This window comes from Phoxinus phoxinus (assembly GCF_949152265.1).
Source record: "Phoxinus phoxinus genome assembly, chromosome: 25".
Taxonomy (NCBI): Eukaryota; Metazoa; Chordata; class Actinopteri; order Cypriniformes; family Leuciscidae; genus Phoxinus; species Phoxinus phoxinus.
Genome location: NC_136900.1, coordinates 9722204 through 9743948, shown reverse-complemented (window position 1 = coordinate 9743948; position 21745 = coordinate 9722204). Strand labels below are relative to the sequence as shown.

General features: G+C 40.3%; 1 protein-coding gene and 1 long non-coding RNA gene across 2 annotated transcripts; one reads left to right on the top strand and one right to left on the bottom strand.

The window, feature by feature from the left end:
• The first annotated feature begins 99 nt into the window (after nucleotides 1-99).
• Nucleotides 100-1994, top strand: LOC306993701. The gene is made up of 3 exons (XR_013796520.1): nucleotides 100-284; nucleotides 559-730; nucleotides 1144-1994. It is a non-coding gene; the product is annotated as an uncharacterized lncRNA (long non-coding RNA).
• A 577-nt stretch (nucleotides 1995-2571) lies between these two features.
• nansb (N-acetylneuraminic acid synthase b) lies at nucleotides 2572-13543 on the bottom strand. Its single transcript, XM_079603603.1, has 6 exons — nucleotides 13321-13543; nucleotides 4063-4278; nucleotides 3864-3963; nucleotides 3238-3392; nucleotides 2872-3138; nucleotides 2572-2772 (listed from the first exon to the last, which is right to left on the bottom strand). The coding sequence occupies exons 1-6, from the start codon at nucleotides 13450-13452 to the stop codon at nucleotides 2584-2586; spliced, it is 1059 nt and encodes a 352-aa protein (XP_079459729.1). The 5' UTR covers nucleotides 13453-13543; the 3' UTR covers nucleotides 2572-2583.
• Between the last annotated feature and the right edge of the window lie 8202 nt (nucleotides 13544-21745).

Genomic DNA, 21745 nt, shown 5'->3' with positions numbered 1-21745 from the left:
TCTTTTTGATGCACTTTTTCGAGATAGGTCTGACTGCAGAACCGCAGAACCATGACGTCATGACAGTGTGAGGATGACAGCGCCAGCCTGACAGTCTGAGGCCGGAAGTGGGCGGGGTAGAAGTCTGATGCCGGAAGTGTACGGAGTTTATGTTTAGACATGTGTTACTATCATAGACAGTATATAAGAGGTTACTATGGGTTTAGAGACCAGTCTATGGTTACACAGTAAATTGTTGAAATATGGCGGAGCACACTGTAAAAAAAGAAAAAGAGGAGAAAGAGGTAGGTTCTTTGATGGATGCAACAAACTTAACGTTATAACGTTACGCTTAACTATACTAAACGGCTCTGTACTGAACTGTTTTTTAAACGAAGTATTTTGAAACGAAGTATTTTGTATTATAAGATAATCTTTAACAATAACACAGTATCACTTTGTTGGATTATATATTGATAGTTTGTGATTTAATTTGTTAAACTGACGTGGCATTTTACAATATTTGTTACATTTTATGACCATGAAAATTGCATTAATTGTATTTTATTTCACCTATAGAAGCACATAACGATTCAGAGAGGGTCAGCGGTACCACATCTGAACCAATGCACAACATGTTGCACAAATTATCACTGCCCATTTTGTGATGCCAGTATCTTCAAACCAACAAGACTGGACAAATTGACCAATCATATGAAAGTCCACGTAAAAAAGGCTGTTGTTCATGGAGGTATGAACATATTGAGTTATTTTTTAATATACAGTGGCAATAGATATTATTTTACATTTATGCACTTTTATCCAAAGCGATTTGCATTACATTTTAAGGTACACATATTTAATAGTATTCCCTTTGGAATTAGTTAGATGTAGATGGTATTCTGCATGATTTAGGCATCAAATATTATTTATTAGCGAGACAGAGAATATTAATATTGTCTTCATTAACGTCTAAAGTTTGCACACTGAAACTTGAGCTAAAAAAACCAAAGAATTATATATTTGTGTATTTGTATTTTGTTATAGTAATATTTCATGTATATAAATGCATCCCATTAAACATTTAAACCATCAGGGGTAGGTTTGAGTTACACTTTGAAGCACAGGAACTAATTGTTTCCTTTTTTTCCTGTTATATTTCAGATTTCACATTTCACAGATGTGGTTTGGGCTGCAGACAATCTCTGCATTTCCACTGTCTCTATTGTACAGCCACAATTCTGAGGAGAGATGTTTTTCTTAATCATTTAGAATTATGTAAAGAGAAGCCACTGTCCACTAATACTAGTGATACATTTACTGTCCCAGAGGTTGTGACCATACCACCTACTACTGGGACACCATCAGCCTCCAGCAATGTTTGTAACATGCCACCTACTACTGGGACACCATCAGCCTCCAACACAGCATTTAATATGCCAGGCACGGTTCGCGCAAGGCCTGTTATTAAACAGAAATGCCCAATCTGCAATAACATCATGAATAAAAAAAATATAAAAAAAACATATTGACCGTAAACACACAAAAAATCCAATTCAGGACATTAATGCCAGATTTCACCTTGCAAGCCAATGTGTGGACAAATCAAATGGAATTTACACAGTGCGTAAAGTTGCAGTTGGTCAGAGTAGTCCTCTTCATGTCCAATTCAAAACATGGGGAGAACAACAAAAAGTCTGCTGCGAATCAACCGAATGGCACCTCAGCATAAACTCCATGTGTATTGTATGGAGTTTTAATTTATTTATTTTTCTCTTGAAAATTATTGTTTGTTAAATGTGTGCCTGTATACCTTTTTATAAGATTTATTTTATTTGGTTTGATTTTGTATTTTTATTTAATTAGAAAACAGGTAGTGTGTGATTTATTTGTATATTTCAGAGGAAAAAACTCGTTTTATTGAAATTAATATTTTTTGTGTTTTCAGCATGGTTTTCAGTCCATCATATTATTGTGAATTGTAATTTTCAATTGAATAAAATGTTCAAACTCTTAAGTTTTGTTTTCATTGTAGTATTTATTTTATGTTTTAAGGTTTATTTAACGTATCATATTGTTAATCAATCTTAAATATATATTTTCAATTAAATTGTTTAAAACAAAGGCTTTATAATAACGTTTCCTAAACGCGGAAGTAGCGTAATGCCTTGGCGCGCCCACTTCCGGCCTCAGACTGTCAGGCTGGCGCTGTCATCCTCACACTGTCATGACGTCATGGTTCTGCGGTTCTGCAGCCGGTTATTATTGACTTTTTCTGAGCGCGTGCGCACTGTCAAACAGCGCCAAACTGGACTTTTTGTTCTTTCCATCTTTCGCGTCTGTTTTTCGTTGGGTCAGACCCATCTGCTAGCTATGGGGGGACCGAGACTGAGAGAGCTACATGGAAAAATATGCACAAAACAAGCCACTTTGAAAGTTTGTTGTTTTCATGAATACAAAAGTTGGGTGACCCTCCCCCTAGACTAAAAAAAAAGTTGGATGACCCTCCCCTCAACAAAGAATAAAAAGGCATGACCCTCCCCTATTTTCCTCCGGTGGCCCATTCCATAAATACCGAACGGTCCCTTAGATGCATAGATATCATCAGCCTTTTATCATGGCATCAGTAATTGTGGCATCTTCCTCCAGGTCCACGGTGATTTTCTTGCCAACCAGTTTGAAGATGTTCTCTGGTCTCATGCCGTGCGGTTCGGCCACTTTTACTGTCAGCATGTCGAGAGTTAATGTCTCGCCCTTCTTCAATGGTTTCCGGGCCACCACTGACTTACCCAACTGCAGGAAAGAACATAACCATTGTGACCATAACCATAACGAATGACGTTTGATAATTTTTTAGTTTAATAATCTGTCAGAATGAGTGTTTTATCTGACCTTGCTGTGACAGGAAGCCTCACAGGGCAGCATCTGTTTGACCGGCGAACCCATTGCCATCTCAACCGTCCTGATGGCTTTTACCAGATCCGCCAGCTCCGCCGGCTCCAGTGACGCTGCGTGGTCACTGCCTTTCCAGCTCTTATCCAGGGTCACATGACGCTCCAGGACCTTTGCCCCGAGTGCCACAGCGGCCACAGACACATGGATGCCCGCCTCATGCCCAGAGTAGCCGATGGGAATGTCCGGAAACTCCTTCTGGAACTCCTGCGTAGGAAAAAGGAAACCGAAACATACAAAAATACCTTCATGAACAGTCATTTTATGGAGTTGATGAAGATGAGAATAAAGGGATTTGTGTCTTACAGGGATCAGGCTGAGGTTGACGTGCTCTATTGGCAGCGGATAAGCGCTGGTGCACTGCAGGAACGTGAAATTGGGATTGTGCTTCTTGACGGTTTGGTAAACGCAGCGCATGGTCTCCATAGACTGCATTCCACTCGAAATCACCATGGGACGACCTACACAAATACACCAAAACATCAGCTTCAAGACATGGCAGCTTCTGGGAGAAAATCAGGTCAAAGTTTTAGTCATTATCACATTACACACATGCCAAATTCTCTGTAGACTCAAAGCCAGCAACATGAAACTCCACACCAGGATTTCTAGGTTTCACTGGCTCTGCTCTGTGGCCAATCAGCACTTTCAATACCTAATTTCTCAGGTGCTCCAGAATAACTGACTTCAAGTGCACAAGAGAAGCTTCTCAGATTCAGTTATCGGTTGGGCTTGTACTTTTCACTGGGTCACTGTCACTGTCTGATATATTACCGGTATGTAAATAGAGGAACATTGTGACCTTGGCAATGACAAACTGATAAACCTTTGTCAAAGGAGAACGAGTTTTTTGCAACAACACTTTTGAGTTTATGTAACGACAGCTTCTGGACTTTTCGTTTGAAATGGGTTTCAACATCAGGGAGTTTTACCTTTTTTGGCGGTTTTCTCCAGGTAAGGGATATTGTTGGTGTCAGCTGAGGCAACTTTAAAAAACGGCACATTGATTTCATGAAGAAATTCTACAGCCATCTGATTGAGGTAGGGAGAGGAAAAGTTATGAAATGCATTTTAATCTGGGTTTAATATGCACATATTCTCTTGATATAATAAACATTGAGATTTGTTCACCTCATCCATCCCTGATGCAGTAAAGAAGATGCCAACTTCATTGGCGAACTGTTGCAGTTCTCTGAACTGCTGGTGACTGAACTCCAGATGGTGTTTATGAGCCCCGTAGGTCGGGCCCCAGGCGTGAGGGGACGTGTAGAGACGCTCCAGAGCGGGCTTGGTGAATCTGTGTTCGATCTCACTCTTTTGAAACTTGGCACAATCAGCTCCACAGTCCTGTGTGGAGGTAAAGTAGGAAGTAGAAGTGGATTTGGTTGACAACAAAAATGAATTTCACCATATAAGAAATCTAAAAGTTAATTTAATGTGATACAATGTGTGAGTTATAGCTCGAGTTAAACGTCCCCTCTTAATTATTGACCTGATATTTAATATATATATATTTCCAAGGTAAAATAACCATGGTTACTAAATAGTTCTAAGTTTGGGCCTGTACACACAGAACACGTTTTTGCAGTTAAAAACGCTGCAAATGGTCAAAAACATCCGTCGTGTTTAAATAAAAAAACAAAGGAAGAGTAACAGTGGAATGGAAAACGTTTCTCTATCCTGTTTCCACGTCATTTCTTCTGTTTAGAAAAAAGTCATTAATAAAGAAAAAAAGAACTAATTTTTTTCCCTCTATTTTCTCAAATATTAATTAATTTGTCATTTTTTTCAGTAACACTTTACAAACGGGTGCACTAATATGCATTAATTCATGCTTAACTAATGCACAGATCATCATGTGTTAATGTATTAGAACTAAACCATCTAGGGGTGTGACGAGACCCTTCTCACGAGACAAGACGAGACACGAGATTGGGTTCACAAGAACGAGAGAGATTTTTGCACAAAATTTGATAGAAATCCTCAATGACAAAATTCATGACTGGAAAAAGTCTGCAGGTGGATTTTGAAATGTTTTAACTAAATAATGAATGTCATTTCAGTTCTACTTTATGAGTATGAATTATCAAATACATTGAAATACAACAATATAGAAGCAATGTAAAGGATTTTACCACAAACTCAACTGACTGGCTTCTCTCAAGTATGATTTCACACGAGTCTCTTCAGACCTTACTGTACATTATGAGCTTCCAGAACTTCTGATTGAGGCTGTGTGTGACCGCCAAATGAAACTACTTTCCACAAATTGAAAATAGAAATAAAAACAGTATAAAACAACAGTTTTTCTTATTAGTGCAAACGATAATTAAGTGCAAGTGCAACCATAATCAAGTAGGCCAACTCTCTCTGTATTCAAAGCGCAAACAGAGACCAAAACAGAGACCAGAGCCACAACTAACATCCAGAGATAGGTTTTATATTGGGAGACGGCGGGCTATTGTATGCAGTCTAATTTGCGCGCATCGTGTTTTACTTTTATTTTCACTCCGTATTGGCGGTGCTGAGCACGCGTTCTACAAGATAAGGGGCCATTCACACAGAATGCGTTTTTGCTTTGTAAAATGCGATACGCTGGCAGTAGAATGGGGAGACTGATTTTAACTTGAGCGCCGCGTTTTTAGAAAGCTGTGTCATGCGCGAGACGCTGCAAAAGATGCAAGACGCGAGCGCAAGGTTACACATCAATCTAGCGCGTTTACATAGAAAAACAATGGAAAAGTACCGCACTGGAATGGAAAAACACGTTCTGTGTGAACCGCACTAAGACATCTCAGATCGACTCTGTTGCGCAACAAATCCACCGCCATCATAACGCGATCAGTGAACTGATTCCTGCTGCACTGTCACAGTCTGTGTGCGACTGCAACTCGTGCTGGATAAGCAGAGTAGACGTTTACAATAGCAAAACGACAGTGGAGGCGGCCGGTGCCGCTGTTTACAACGTAATGTAATGTGAATGTAGCTATGGCATATTCTATATTCCCATCTGATAAAGCTGCCCATACAGAAATGCAATATATTCACATATATGTGAAACACTGTTAAATATATTGAAATATATTTAGAAAATATATTTTCAACATGCATAAAAATTCAAGCATAACAGTTGATCTATACATGTTGCATGTATAAATATGTGTACATAGGCTATATGTGACAATATATTTCATGCCTCATGTCATGAAAATACATGAGGCATGAATAGTGTCACATTGTCACAGATGGTGTTGAACAAAACTTCATGTGACTTACCGTTTCCATACTCTCTGTGCGTTTAGGGACAACACACTTCTCATTCAAATACTTTTTATATGTTTGCAGGACTTTTTATTAATTGTTAATTTACATAATTTGCTCTTTACATTATATAACCCAGCTGGCATTCGACTGACCTTAAACGTTTAAATGTGGTTGAAATAATGTCAGTTTATGAAAAAACATTAATTCAACTTTCAACGTCAAAACAACGTTGAACACCAAATGGTTGAAATGGTGTTGTTAACTCACTATGGATTCAACATAGAAATATAAATACAATTTTGAGTTGTACATCAAATCAACTTTTTTTTTTACAACCATGACATTTAAACATTTTGTTGAAATATATCAGTAGAAAAATAACGTCGTTCCAATATCCAAACAATGCTGATCAATTAACTGTTGAAAAAGTGTTGATGCATGAATAATGATACAACGTTGAAAGATCAACTCTGAATTAAACGTTTGTTAAGTAACATTAATTCAACGTCAAAACAACGTTGAACACTAAATTTGAAGTGGTGTTGTTGACTCACTACAGATTCAACATAGAAATAAAAATATGTGTATCCTTCACACTCTCTGTCTGTCCTCCTAGACCTGAACATACCTCTGTCGGCAATATCTGTTTCTCTGGGTTAAAGCCTAACCATTTTAAAATTAGATCCATGTTTTTAAGTGAGATCATTTCTGCTGGAACAATTTCTTTAATGTATTTAATGTAAATTGGACTCAAGTTTGGTCATTACCTCAAAAATTCCTCCTCATAGTTTATCAAGGTATTCCTACACAAATTTAAAATTGACATTGATTTAAAATGCTCTTTCTGTGAATTCTGTGAATTTTTGGTTTTGCCAATACCCAGTATTTTTGGAATAATGTAAAGATTTTCATTGCTGATAATATTTTAAAAACATTTTCTTTATCCTATGCATTGTAATCCTATGGAATTTTTATAATGTATATCTATTTTTTATTTGATTATGTTCTTCTTGTTGAGGCATGCAAATTATTTTTTGTTATAGGCCTATGAGATATGGCACATACTGTTGTTGACGATATAAAAGCATAAAAAAGCCCTTTTTTACTGAGAGCAATTACAAGGACTTGATTGGAGGACGGCGCTTGTCCATCACACAATTAAAGGCGGTGACTAGAACTGGATTCTATTGGCTCTGACGGTTCCAGACAATTGCGCATGCGCGAAGTGGGTCTGTGAAGTCGAGGCTCTCTGACACTGGACCGTTTTGGACAGAATCTGGCGGTAACAGCTCAAACGGTAAGTCACATTTCATAACTAGAAAATTCCTAAATACATTTTATATTAATACGTATTGTGTTAATTAATATTATGACGACGCTGAATCCAGCTTCTTATTCGCAGCTTCTTATTGACGCAATCCGTTCCACCTTAAATGACGCGAACTTTGCTGGCTTCTTATGGCGCTTTTCCACTGCATGGTACGGCTCGGTTCGGTTCGGGACGGTTCAACACGGCGCGGAGCGGTTCGGCTCGCTTTGCTTTTCCACTGCGTGGTACGACTCAACTCGGTACGGCACGGTTCGGTTCGCTTTAGCTCGGTTGCTTTTCCACTGCAGTTAGTACCGCTTCAAAGTGGGTGGGACTGATCGTTAAGTTGTATGTCCGGTGGTAGCCGTGTGCGGCTAAGAGCTGTGCTACTTCCGCTCCTCGGCAACCAACGAGAGGAACGTCTGCACCTCGTCCACTGACCACGATTCAGCCATTTCTTGTTTGATTTTTTTTTTACTTTTTTTGTCAAGTAAAAACTCTAAAAACAGGTGCTACCGCGTTTGCTGTTGTCTGGCTATTTAAATATAGCGGGTTTAGTGTCTCGTGTAGCAAATATACAATGACGCTGAAGTGACGATTTTGTCTGACCAATCAGTGATCTGCAGTGTTTTCACGTCACATTTAGTATCGGTACGGTACGCTTGGAACCTCAACAGAGGTGGTACCATTTAAAGCGAGCCGAAGCGAGCCGTGCCGTACCATGCAGTGGAAATGCGCCATAAGTGAGCCGTGCCGTACCGTACCATGCAGTGGAAAAGCGCCAAAGCGTGCCGTGCCGTACCGAACCGTACCGTACCATGCAGTGGAAAAGCGCCATTATTGACGCTCAACTTAGGGACCGTGCGGTTTTTCTCTTTTTCGCGTTTTTTAACGGAATTGTGTTACTTTTGTGTCTATTTTCAGAATAAAAGAATAATATTAGTTTTAAATGCAAATAACACTGATATATCAGCGAAAAATGACTGTAAAAATATAAAGGCACATAATTAGGCTACAGTATTCTTTCATAATTGTACATGTCAATTTAGGGACCATGTGGTTTTTCTCTTATTTACACCTTTTAGGGACCCTGTTTATATTGTTGGCCTATCTATTTTCAGAAAAGAATAATACACTATTTTGAAAGGTAAATAACAAATAATAATAACATAAAATGACTGTAAAAATTATAATGAGGCCTATACATCAATCTTTAATTATTGCAAATAACATAATTTGAATGTATTTAAAAATAAATGTATTGAATACTTTTTATTTATTTATTTTTATTATTATTACAAAGGAAAATGTCACAAAGTAACCAGAGATTATGCTCCAGCTTGGATCCAGCCCCTTATGAAGACTTCACAGACACATCCAGAACATCAAACATGGATGATTATAAATAAATTATCATTTTATCATTGCTTTAAACTGCACATTAATGTTGCTTAAAATGCATGCGTTTGTAAATACTAATTTGTTCTATCTAATAACTGTACTTTCTGATATCTCATAAAATCCTACTGTGGTTTTGTAACAGAAATCTGCATTTTCTGTAAAGCTGCTTTGAAATATGTATTGTGAAAAATGTTATACAAATGAATGCATGTATGAATTAAATTGAATTGACTTGAAAGAGCCTTTGCATTGTTACTGTACATTTTAAAGTTATGGACCCAATCTGACAATACAGAAGAGTTATCACATTGTTGGCCCACTTGGGGGTGTTTCACTGATGCTTTATCCTGCATCTGTGCTTGAATATAATCATGCACAATTTCAAGCTTTAAACTTGGCACTTTACACAATGTACAATAATGCGCCTATTTAATTTTCTGCCCATTTTGCGGCGGTGTTTCTCAGCTGCCTCAGAGGGTGCGTTAAATTGGACGTGATCCCATTATAGTAGAGCTACTACTCTAACGAAATCCAAATTTTCAGCAGTTTTTACTGTGGAATTATTTATAGTATAGTATCATAGTATATTTCTTTCCTACTATGGCAGTCATTGGGAACCAAAAACTGTCTGGTTACTGACATTCTTCTAAATATCTTCCTTTGTGTTCAGCAGAGGAAAGAAATTCATACAGGTTTGAAACAACTTAAGGGTGAGTATATGATGACAGAATTTTCATTTTAAAAGTGAACTAATCCTTTAAAGGGCATATTGCAGGTTAGAGTACCCAGTGTGCCAATGTATAGAACAATAATGTAGGAACTAGATTTAAATATAAACATATACTTATAAAACGCTATTTAGGCTTCTGGAGTCATTTTTGTAAGAAAATTACTTCCGCATTCGAAAACCGCCAAACCGGAAGTGACGTGGCATGAGGGAGCGCGGTCAAAGTAAACAATAGGAAAGCAATGGATCGCAATGACAGTTCGGACGCTGAGGAAATTGTAGCCTAAATGTTTACTCGTATGACAGACCTCAGCCATATAATTATGAGCCTGATATGAAGCCAAGAGAGTAGACAGGTCAGGATTAGACAAAACAACGGTCAGAGGAGACGCATTGAGCTGTGGTGTGAGGAGAACAGGGCAGGAGTCGGGTCTCGATGAGAGAACAGTGTTAGCTTATAGACGTATTCACGTTAGCCGACGGTATAACACTATGCTCAGATCACAATATTGTACAGATTATTATGTATCAGGCAAAAGTAAAGCTAGTATTTAGACCCTTACCTGCATGTGTGTGTCTGCCATTAGGAGACAGTTTCCAGAGAAAGAGGGACATTATAAAGGTTTTGAATGGCCCCACTTGGTGATAATGATTAAAAAAATAATCACAACTTTCTTACTGTATAAAATTTTTATATGTAGAAACAGCCAACACAAACATTAAAATTCAGAGTACAGATTGAAAATGAACATAATATATTATATAATAATAATAATAAGTGTCGGCTGCAGACTTGCAAGACATTACAAGTTTATGGAGGATACGTTAATCAATTAAATTAAGAAAAGGCACATTTTGTAAAACAAATGTACAATAAGTGATCTCTGACGGATCCGTGACCGTCATGTTTCCCACCGGTGGCCGACCCACATGCTGACGGCGGACCCGGCGACCCGATGAAGGAGCTGGGACAGTGTGCACATATCGCCGTCATCATATAACGTAACATTAACTCATCATATCGCCGGGATTATAATCATGCAGTCTATAGTGAACGCTAAAAGCAGACGCAGAAGCGAAGTCCCATCTCTTACCCTGCACAAAACGCACACAAACACGGAAGATAGCACCGTCCTTTATCTTGTTCGGAAACCTGTGGACTCGATGTCCTGACAGGCCATAATTCACAGTCATTTATCACGATAATTATTAATTGAAATACAATAACCACCGAAAACACACTGAATCACGACCGCTTCAACATAATACCAGCCTACTCTGCACTGAGCGAACGCAGAGCAGGTGTTCTGACGGAACACCATACCCATCAGAATGGGATACCTACGGTTAATGCGCATGCGCAGCAGTGGAATTAGTGGAATTGCGCATGCGTTAAATTTAAACCATCATTTCAGCATACCAGATTACAAGCGGTAAGTGTTGGTGTATTATATCGCATATTATATACACATTACCTAATTGCATTTGAATTAAACCAGGGGCCATCAAAACAGCATACCCCTTTATAAACTGTATTTTTTATTAATATACCCCTTTATAAACTGTATTTGTATTAAACCAGGGGCCATCAAAACAGCATACCCCTTTATAAACTGTATTTTTATTAATATACCCCTTTATAAACTGTATTTGTATTAAACCAGGGGCCATCAAAACAGCATACCCCTTTATAAACTGTATTTTTATTAATATACCCCTTTATAAACTGTATTTTTATTAAACCAGGGGTCATCAAAGAAGCATACCCTTCACAAACACTGGTATGCAGTTTTGACAAAGTTGGCTAAATTGACAGACCCCGCTATAAAACTCAACTTCCGGTATGCTATTCTGATGCCGGCAAACGACTCCCCATGTGACGTAATATGACGCGATGGTGAAAAAAGCGTTTTTTCAACACGGTCAAGGAAACTGTCACGTTTTCTACTAAATTTGTGCCCTTATGTCTGGCAAAACAATTTTTAATCATGCATTTACTCTTCATATGGTATTTTCATACAAGGTTATATATTAATTCTGAAAAAAAAAAAAACTGCAATATGCCCTTTAATGCTGTTACTATTGCAGCCTTTGGCGCTTTTTTCTAACTGCCGCTGCTTACTCGCGTTTCTATAGCTATTTTTGAATCATAGCCAGAAATGCATGAATTCATGTATTAAACATGAAGAGGACATATCCATCTGGAAGCCAGAAGCGGGAAAAAAAAGCAAAATGAAGTGGAAAAGAAAAAACAGAACTGCGGTAAGTGTGAATGAGATGATGATTGACTTAACACTTAATTTACGTTAAGAATAATAATTAACGTTAATGACAAAAATGGTTTCCTTGTTCAATTCACATCTAGTTTTCACAGTAATACGTATTGTTTTAAATCAGCTTTACAGAAAAGATATGTCTATCTCGATTGATCTGTTATCAGAATGTTATTCAGAAATGTAAAAAAAAAAAGCACACAACCTCGTTCTTAACTACCGACTTGCTATACATTACCACGCTTATTACATGGCTACCTACCAAATAAATCATTACCTTGAAACAAAATATTGATTTAAAAAGGAGTTTATTGATAGTTTACGATTGTATTGCTTCCGCTAAGCTTCCGCCAAAGAAAATAGTGCGCTCCGTCTCTACGGTTAGAATCCTGTGAGTCCATAGCAACGCTCTGTTTTTCATTTCATGGCAATGGTCTGTTATACTCGTTTATATACTGTCTATGGTTATACTCTGCAGCGATCTGTTATCAAGAAATAACAGACCGCATTCTACATTTTTATTGAACCAAGCCATGTAATAAATGGTATTATTAATGCAGGCTGAAATAGAATACCTTTGGTACACAGCAACATCGCTTGGAAAGTGTCTGTACTGCATTGTAAAACACATGTAAAAAAGAACTAAATTAGTTAAGTTAACTATTATCTGATAAACTAACATAATAATAATAATAAAATATAAAATTATGATTCTAACAATAGGCTATATTTCTTAAATTCCTTTCACCACCACTTCAGACAGAAGATTATCCAGTCCCTCCTGACAGTGAAAATGGTAAGTTCAGAGTGTCAGATAGTGCTAATATAGGATAATAAAATAAATATTAAATAAGATGCTAACCATATATTTCTTATGTAGGAGCATTACTTAAGTTCCTGTCACCACCACTTAATTTGTACCTGTTCCTGAGTGAATTGACGGATATGTATCTTGATAAAACCTAGTACTTTAATGTTGTAAACAATAAACAATTCATGTTCTGTTAGATGTGTTTTGGCTACTTTTTTATGCTGTATAATTATATCTCTAGGGTAAAAAATATATATATATTTACAAAAATATATATTAGAAGGGCCCCATTGATTAATTTTGCCTGGGGCCCCCCTCAACCTTGGCACGCCTCTGCATATATGGAGACTAATTGCATCAACTGGGAGTAAATGTGAATATATTATATGAAAACATGTTTAGGTTTATTTACATATATGTGAAGTATACTAAAAGGAGCACTGAATATTTTATTATGTTTCAGAATAGATTTACATACAGTATACAGAAATCTAATATGTTAACAAATATTAATCTATTTAGATTTAAGACATTTAAATATATGAAAATATATTTATTATCAATATATTTCAATATATGTGACTTCTGTATGGGTGTACTTTACCTTGGCCATTCGGATCATTTTTTTGGCGATTTCTAAGTCTCCCTGATGGTTCTGTCCAATCTCAGCGATGATAAAACAGGGGTTGGAGCCCCCGATTTTTCTTCCAGGACAAAGTTCAAACTCTGCAGACATTTTATTGACTATTTGTTTAACAGATTTAAGATTAAGAAGCTGGAGATGCTAGCGTTCTGGCATCAAGCAAAGGGGCCGGAGAGAAGGGCACGCTGCCATTTAAAGACATTCAAGTGCCACACCCTAACCATTGCCAGCCCCACCCACAAACCGCATATCTTAAATATATATATTTATACATTTAGATGTTAATCCGGATTAAGAAGCCAAGAATTAATTCAGATGTCATTGAATTTTGAACACATAAGGCCATTATGTTTAGCAGAAAACTATTTAGCAGTGCCACGTACACCAGCATCTTTACAAGCCCACAGATGACTTCAGGACAAAATGTATTTGACAAAGTGTAATCAAAATCTATTTTTATTGATTGTACCCTAATACATTTATTACTTCACAATGGCCGTTATATCAGACTAGATCAGAGTTCATGAGAAGGAATTAGAAATGAAAGAAAGAATAGAAACTTTCCAGTAAAAAGTCATAGGGTTAGTCAGGGCTTGCCGCTTACTTTTTTCCCAAGGAGCACATGTGCTCGTAAGTTGAAAAATGTAGGACTTTAGGGCTGCAAAGCAAATGCAATGGATTTTTCCAAATGTTTTTAAGAAGATATAATAAAGAGACATTAAGAAGAATACAAAAAGTACACAAGGTTTATAAATATTGCTGCTTCAAACTGTTTTCAATAAACATGTAATTATTTATAGTCTACTTTAAACTGTAAATAGGCATGTGACGGTATCAAATCTTCATTTAATGATAATTGCATGAAGATTGTATCACTGTATAAGGTATTATCATGTATCGAATTAGGTTAGAATAAAGTGTTGTCCTCCTAACAAGTTTAATAACTTTTTTCTTAAAATAAAAAGAACTCTGAACCTTTTAATATACAATAAAACAACACACACACACACACACACACACACACACACACACACACACACACACACACACACACACACACACACACACACACAATTTATAAAGCAAACAAATATGTCAAACTAATTAAAGAACTATAAAGAACAATAGGTAACACTTTGCAATAAGGTCCCATTAGTTGCATTAGCTTAACATTAACAATGGGCAATATTTACATTTGATATAGTAGTTATTATTCTTTATTTACGATTATTAATAAAAATACAACTGTTCATTGTTAGTTTATGTGAGCTCTCAAGTCCATTAATATTAGCATATACCAATACCAAAAAAATCGAGGCAACTATTTGCATCAGACTAACTGTACGTACACACTGCCGCCGACACATCTATTTTTAGTCTCGAGTGCAAGGGAAATGCTTGCACTGTCGAGCCTTGTTAGTACACCCAACAAATTCTGTCATTAATTACTCACCCTCATTGTGATGAAGACTCAGAGGCGTTCGGATCCATGAGCAATATCTTTAATGATGAAGACAAAACAGACAGAAACAAAGGCAGCACAGGGCTGTGGAATATACAGGGGCAGTCCAAACTCAGAGTGGTTACCAGGAAAGGGTCGTGGGCAGGCAGCAAACGTTCACAGAGTCGAATGGGATACAGGCTTGAATAGAGGAACCAGGAATACACGGGATATGGTGAATAGCTCAGAGCAGCACGTCGTGGCGGTATCAAGACCTCGCAGGGAACAAAGGGAAGCGAGGTCCAGATAAAGGGGAGCTAAGTGGGAACAGGTGGCAGTGATAATGGGAATGAGACAGGGATAGAAGGAGGTGATGAGTGACGGGGGTAATGGGAAGTGAAGTCCTAGAACTCAGGAGAGAGTGATCTGGTGAAGCCAGGAGGAGGCGTCGTGGAGTGCATCGTGACAGAGCCCCCCTCCTGCGAGCGGCTCCCGAAGCGAGGACCTGAACGGCGACGGGGTCTTCCACGGGGTCTGGGAGCAGGACGATCAGGGTGATTCTGGTGGAAGGTTGTGAGAAGAGCCGGGTCAAGAATGTCTTGGGACCTCATGTCTAGGTTCCTCCGGACCGCACCCCTCCCAGTCAATTAGGTACTGGAGGAGCCCTCTACGGCGCCTGGAGTCCAGGATCTCTCGCACACGGAAGTCTCCGATGTCGATGGGGGGAGCATTCCTCGTCACAACCTCCTCCCGGTCCTCCTCTCTCCTGGGTGCTGCAGCGGGTCTGAGGAGAGAGACATGAAAAGTGGGTGAAATACGGTAAGTGGAGGGAAGAGCTAACCTGTAGGAGACAGGGGTGATTTGTCTCAGGATCCGGAACGGTCCAATGAAACGTGGAGTCAACTTCTTGCAAGGGAGTCAGAGACATAGATCGCGAGTGGACAACCATGCCCACTGGCCCGGTCTGAAGATGGGGCTGCCTCTTCTGCGTCGGTCAGCCTGCTGCCTGAACCGTCGTACAGCACGCTGGAGATGGATGTGGGCGGTGTTCAAGGTCTCCTCACTCCTCCGCAACCATGTGTCCACCGCAGGGAGATCCGTAGGATCACCAGACCAGGGAAACAATGGAGGTTGGAACCCGAGCACGCACTGGAAGGGCGTGAGACCTGTCGACGGCTTGCGGACAGAATTCTGGGCGTACTCTGCCCACACAAGGAAGCGACTCCAGTCTTGTTGATTTCGGTGGCAGTAAGTTCGGAGGAAGCAGATGAGGTCCTGGTTGAGCCTCTCCACCGGTCCGTTGGCCTGTGGGTGGTAACCAGAAGTGAGACTGACATTAATGTTCAATTGACTGCAGAGAGCTTTCCATACCCGGGAGGTGAACTGGGGTCCTCTGTCAGAGACGATATCCTCGGGCAACCCATACAAACGGAAGACATGGTGAAGAAGAGCTTCAGCGGTTTGAAGTGCTGTGGGTAGGCCAGTCAGGGGGACGAACCTGCAGGCCTTGGAGAACCGGTCAACCACTGAGAGGATGGTAGTAAAACCCTGAGAGGAAGGCAGATTTGTGACGAAATCCACTGCAATGTGGGACCATGGCCGTTGAGGAACGGGAAGTGGCTGAAGAAGTCCGGTCGGCTTTAAGTGGGAGGCCTTTGCGATGTTGCATGTGGAACACTGATGAATGAATTTGACTACGTCTGCGTGAAGAGTGGACCACCAGAAATGGTTACTGACCAGCAGTTGTGTGGCCGCAATCCCGGGGTGACCAGCGTTGGGTGTGCAATGTACCCACTGAAGAACACTAGTGCGAAGAACCTGTGGTTCGAAGACTCGGTCTGGAGGGCATTCCGGAGGGGTTGGATGATCCCCCTGTGCTGCAGAGATCTCAGTCATAATGTACTCGGGCTTGGTATGATCGGATTTACCGTCAAACTGGCGGGACAGGGCGTAAGCCTTGCCGTTCTTGGATCCTGGGCGATACGTGATCTTAAAGTTGAACCTCGAGAAGAAGAGAGACCACCTCGCCTGTCGGGCATTCAGACGTTTTGCTGACCTGATGTACTCGAGGTTGCGATGATCGGTGAGAACAGTAAAAGGCAGACGAGCACCCTCCAGCCAATGTCTCCACTTCTCGAAGGCAGCCTTCATGGCCAGAAGCTCCCTGTCTCCCACATCGTAGTTACGTTCAGCCGGAGTGAGTTTACGAGAGTGGAAGGCGCAAGGAAACATCTTGGCAGGACTACCGTGTCGCTGGGACAGAATGGCGCCGATTCCGGAATTTGAAGCGTCTACTTCCACGATGAACTCACGCTCGGGATCCGGATGATGAAGAATGGGAGCCGTAGTGAACTTCTCCTTGAGCCGTTCGAACGCGGAAGCGCATTCTGGAGACCACCTCAAATGTTGCCCCCCCCCACAGTAGGAGGGATGTGAGAGGTGCCGTCGTGGTGCTGAAATTCCGAATAAATCTACGGTAGAAATTGGCAAAGCCCAGGAAACGCTGCAGTTCTTTCACGGTGGTGGGTCGAGGCCAATCAAGCACTGCTCTGACCTTACTGTCGTCCATGATGACTCCCTCAGCACTGATGACATACCCCAGGAACGCGATTCTGGACTGGTGGAACTCACACTTCTGGACCTTGGCATACAGCTGGTTGTCGATGAGGCGCTGAAGTACGGCTCGCACATCCCGGACGTGTGTTTCGAGGGTCTCAGAGTAAATGAGAATGTTGTCGATGTAAACAATGACTCGCTGGTCCAGCATGTCACGGAAGATCTCATTTACGAAGGCCTGAAAGACAGAAGGACTGTTAGAAAGCCCAAACGGCATAACCCGGTATTCATAGTGCCCGGTGGTCGTAGAGAAAGCCGTCTTCCACTCGTCACCCTCTCGAATACGAATCAGGTTGTAGGCGTTCTGCAGGTCCAGTTTGGTGAAGAACTTGGCAGTGCGGAGCATCTCCAGAGCTGCAGGGACCAGTGGCAGAGGATAGCGGTACTTGACCGTGATCTCGTTGAGACTGCGATAGTCAATACAAGGGCGGAGACCTCCATCCTTCTTCTTGACAAAGAAAAACCCAGCAGAGGCAGGAGAAGTGGAAGGAGTAATGAAGCCCTTAGCGAGTTGTTCTTCAATGTAAGACTTCATCGTGTCGGTCTCAGGTTGGGACAACGGATAGACCCTCCCACGGGGTGGTTCAGCTCCAGGAAGAAACTCAATGGCGCAATCCCAAGGTCGATGTGGAGGAAGTTGAGAGGTCTCTCCTTCACTAAAGGCCAGAGCAAGATCATGATATTCAGTGGGAACCCCCAATCGGGCCACGAAATGTGGGGGTTGTGTTTCTCCAGCCAGGGGAAACCCAGAATCACAGGGTGCAGTGGTGAATTGATGGTGAAGAATTGAATGATCTCCGAGTGCTGAGTGCCGACATTAAGGGTTAACTGCTGAGTGATATACTGTATCTTGCCTGATCCCAGGGGTCGTCCGTCTAATGCTGCCACTGCCACCCGGGGTTCACATGGACAGAGAGAGAAATTATGAGCTTTAGCGAAAGCCAGGTCAATAAAATTTCCTGCTGCCCCCGAATCAATCAATGCATTTACATTAACAATCCCTTTATCAGAGCAGAAAGATACTTCTAAAATAAGAGAATTGGGAGAACGAACACAGGAACTCACCGCAGGAAGTCTCTCGAAGTGGGTCTTACGGGACATGTCGACCTCATGTGACCAGTTCGGGCGCAGTAAAGACAGAGGTTGTTGCGCATTCTTCGCTCACGCTCCTCAGTGGTTAAGCGCGTGAAGCCGATTTGCATGGGTTCAGGCTCAAAACTGGCGGAAGGATTTCAAACGACCCGGTGTTTGAGTGGGGTGCGCCGCGCTCGCATCAGATTATCTAGGCGAATGGTTAAGTTCATCAGCTGATTGAGCGTTTTACCCTCATCCCGGCAAGCCAGTTCTCCTTGTAAATCGGAATTCAGGCCCTTGCGGTAGAGTAGTTTCAGCGGATCCTCCTCCCAGCCTGTCTGAGCAGCGAGAGTGCGGAAGGTGAGGGTGTAATCCGCCACGGAAGATCCTCCTTGATGAAGCGACAGTAGCAGCTCGCCCGGTTCCTTTCCGAATTGGAAATTGGAAAATTGAAATCTGAATTGGGCGAGAAAGTCATTATAAGAGGGAAACACAAGGTGACCACCTGCCCAAAGTGCTGTCGCCCACTCCAGAGCCTTTCCAGTCAGTAGCGAGCAGATGAAAGAGACCCGGCTGTCGTCGTCTGCAAAGAGTCACAGAGTCGAATGGGATACAGGCTTGAATAGAGGAACCAGGAATACACGGGGATATGGTGAATAGCTCAGAGTAGCACGTCGTGGCGGTATCAAGACCTCGCAGGGAACAAAGGGAAGCGAGGTCCAGATAAAGGGGAGCTAAGTGGGAACAGGTGGCAGTGATAATGGGAATGAGACAGGGATAAAAGGAGGTGATGAGTGACGGGGGTAATGGGAAGTGAAGTCCTAGAACTCAGGAGAGAGTGATCTGGTGAAGCCAGGAGGAGGCGTCGTGGAGTGCATCGTGACACTCATGTCGTTCCAAACCCGTCAAATCTCCAGAACACAATGAAGATCTTTTTGATTAAATCTCAGAGGTTTCTGTCCCTCCATCGACAGCCACACATCTACCACTTTGACTCTTCAAAAAGTTTATAAATAGATAAAAAAATTAATCCGTATGAATGAGAGGTTTTGTCCAAATTTTCTGAAGAGACACGATCGCTTTATATGATGAACATATTCAATTTAAGCTTCTATTCACATATAAACATTCATCAACAAACATCAGTTGTGGTAAACAAAAGTTCAAGGATGAGATCCAATGAGGTTCATTCTCGTGTTACACAGCACGTTTGAGCTTCAGCAAGAGCCTATGAGGTTCATTCTCGTATTACGCAGCACGTTTGAGCTGTAGTACTGTATTAATATTAGCCATAAGCACCTGAGTAAAGTAATAATAATAATAATTTGTTACATTTATATAACACTTTTCTAGGTACCCAAAGTGCTTTACATATGGAAGGGGGAATCTCCTCAACCACCACCAATGTGTGCAGCATCACCTATTTGATGCGACGGCAGCCATATTGCGCCAGAACGCCCAACACACACCAGCTTACTGGTGGAGAGGAGACAGTGATGAAGCCAATCAGGATATGGGGATGATTAGGAGGCCATGATGGACAGAGGCCAATGGGCAAATTTGGCCAGGATGCCGGGGTTACACCTCTACTCTTTTTTGGGACCCTTTCTCACTTCTATACAGCACTAACCATCCACATCCATGGGATTTTATTTATTAGTTATTAAAAATTCTAAAGTGCACGTCATTAAAAGATTCCAAAGTCCATCCACCACAAACAGTGTTTTATGGTGGATAGTGTGATATACAATATACAAATGTGACATTTATTGTGGACTTTGCATGTCAACATTACAAGGTCGACATATGGCTTCATCCAATTTTATGGGCCAATTTTATCTCGTTCCCAAATTTACAATATATCATTTGGTAAGCTATTACTACTTTTGATAATAACAGATCTGTACTTTACACGCTCCATCATCAGTCACAACGATCACTATCACCTGACTAATAATCACCAGCACGCCATCTGTGAACACCCTGGGGTGTTTTTGCCCACCCTGTTCCTGTTTTTAAAAAAAGTACACAAGGTTTTTAAATATTGCTGCTTCAAACTGTTTTCAATAATCATGTAATTATTTATAGTCTACTTTAAACTGTAAATAGGCATGTGACGGTATCAAATCTTCATTTAATGATAATTGCATGAAGCTTTTATCACTGTATAAGCTATTATCATGTATCGAATTAGGTTAGAATAAATCGTTGTCCTCCTAACAAGTTTAATAACTTTTTTCTTAAAATAAAAAGAACTCTGAACCTTTTAATATACAATAAAACAACACACACACACACTCTCTCTCACACACACACACACACACACACACACACAATTTATAAAGCAAACAAATATGTCAAACTAATTAAAGAACTATAAAGAACAATAGGTAACACTTTGCAATAAGGTCCCATTAGTTGCATTAGCTTAACATTAACAATGGGCAATATTTACATTTGATATAGTAGTTATTATTCTTTGTTTACGATTATTAATAAAAATAAAACTGTTCATTGTTAGTTTATGTGAGCTCTCAAGTCCATTCATATTAGCATATACCAATACCAAACAAATCGAGGCAACTATTTGCATCAGACTACTGTACGTACACACTGCCGCCGACACATCTATTTTTAGTCTCGAGTGCAAGGGAAATGCTTGCACTGTCGAGCCTTGTTAGTACACCCAATAACCCAGCCCATAGACTGTTTTCTCTCCTGCCCTCCGGTAGGAGTTTCAGGTGCATCCGGACTAGGACCAGCAGACTAAAGAACAGTTTCTTTCCTAGAGCTGTTTCTTTATTGAACTCTAAGCCTTGCTAACCTCACTCCCCTCATATACTGTTGACTCTCCTCTCCCTCTTCACATCTGCCTTCATTGTATTTGCAATACTGGATTGTTAATTTGCACTGCTGACTGTTTATTACAGTAACAACTGTTTACATATGCATTTTGCACTTTATCTTAACGGGATCATGTCAATTGCACTGACAAATGTTTATTTTTAGTACCAACTGTTTATATATGCATTTTGCAATATCGTATTTTAACTGTAATATGTAATCATTCTTCACTGCACTTTATTCGGATAGCTTGTGTCCATACTTTATCTGTACTATTTAAAATGTATTGTTAAACTGTTATACAGCTCATCTTAGCCTAATTATCATTGTATATCTATCAGTAAAATTATATTTATAGTAATAGTCATCTGTTTACTATATTAATTGTACATATCTATCTGTAAAAAAATC

Bases quoted from the DNA above. Each gene is read 5' to 3' on its own strand.
- nansb (XM_079603603.1), bottom strand. From the start codon at position 13,452: ATGTCTGCAGAGTTTGAACTTTGTCCTGGAAGAAAAATCGGGGGCTCC. The intron at 4,279-13,320 runs GTAAAGTACACC...ACCTCCACACAG, and splicing joins AAATGATCCGAATGGCCAAG to GACTGTGGAGCTGATTGTGC. The intron at 3,139-3,237 runs GTAAGACACAAA...TTTCCTACGCAG, and splicing joins TCAACCTCAGCCTGATCCCT to GAGTTCCAGAAGGAGTTTCC.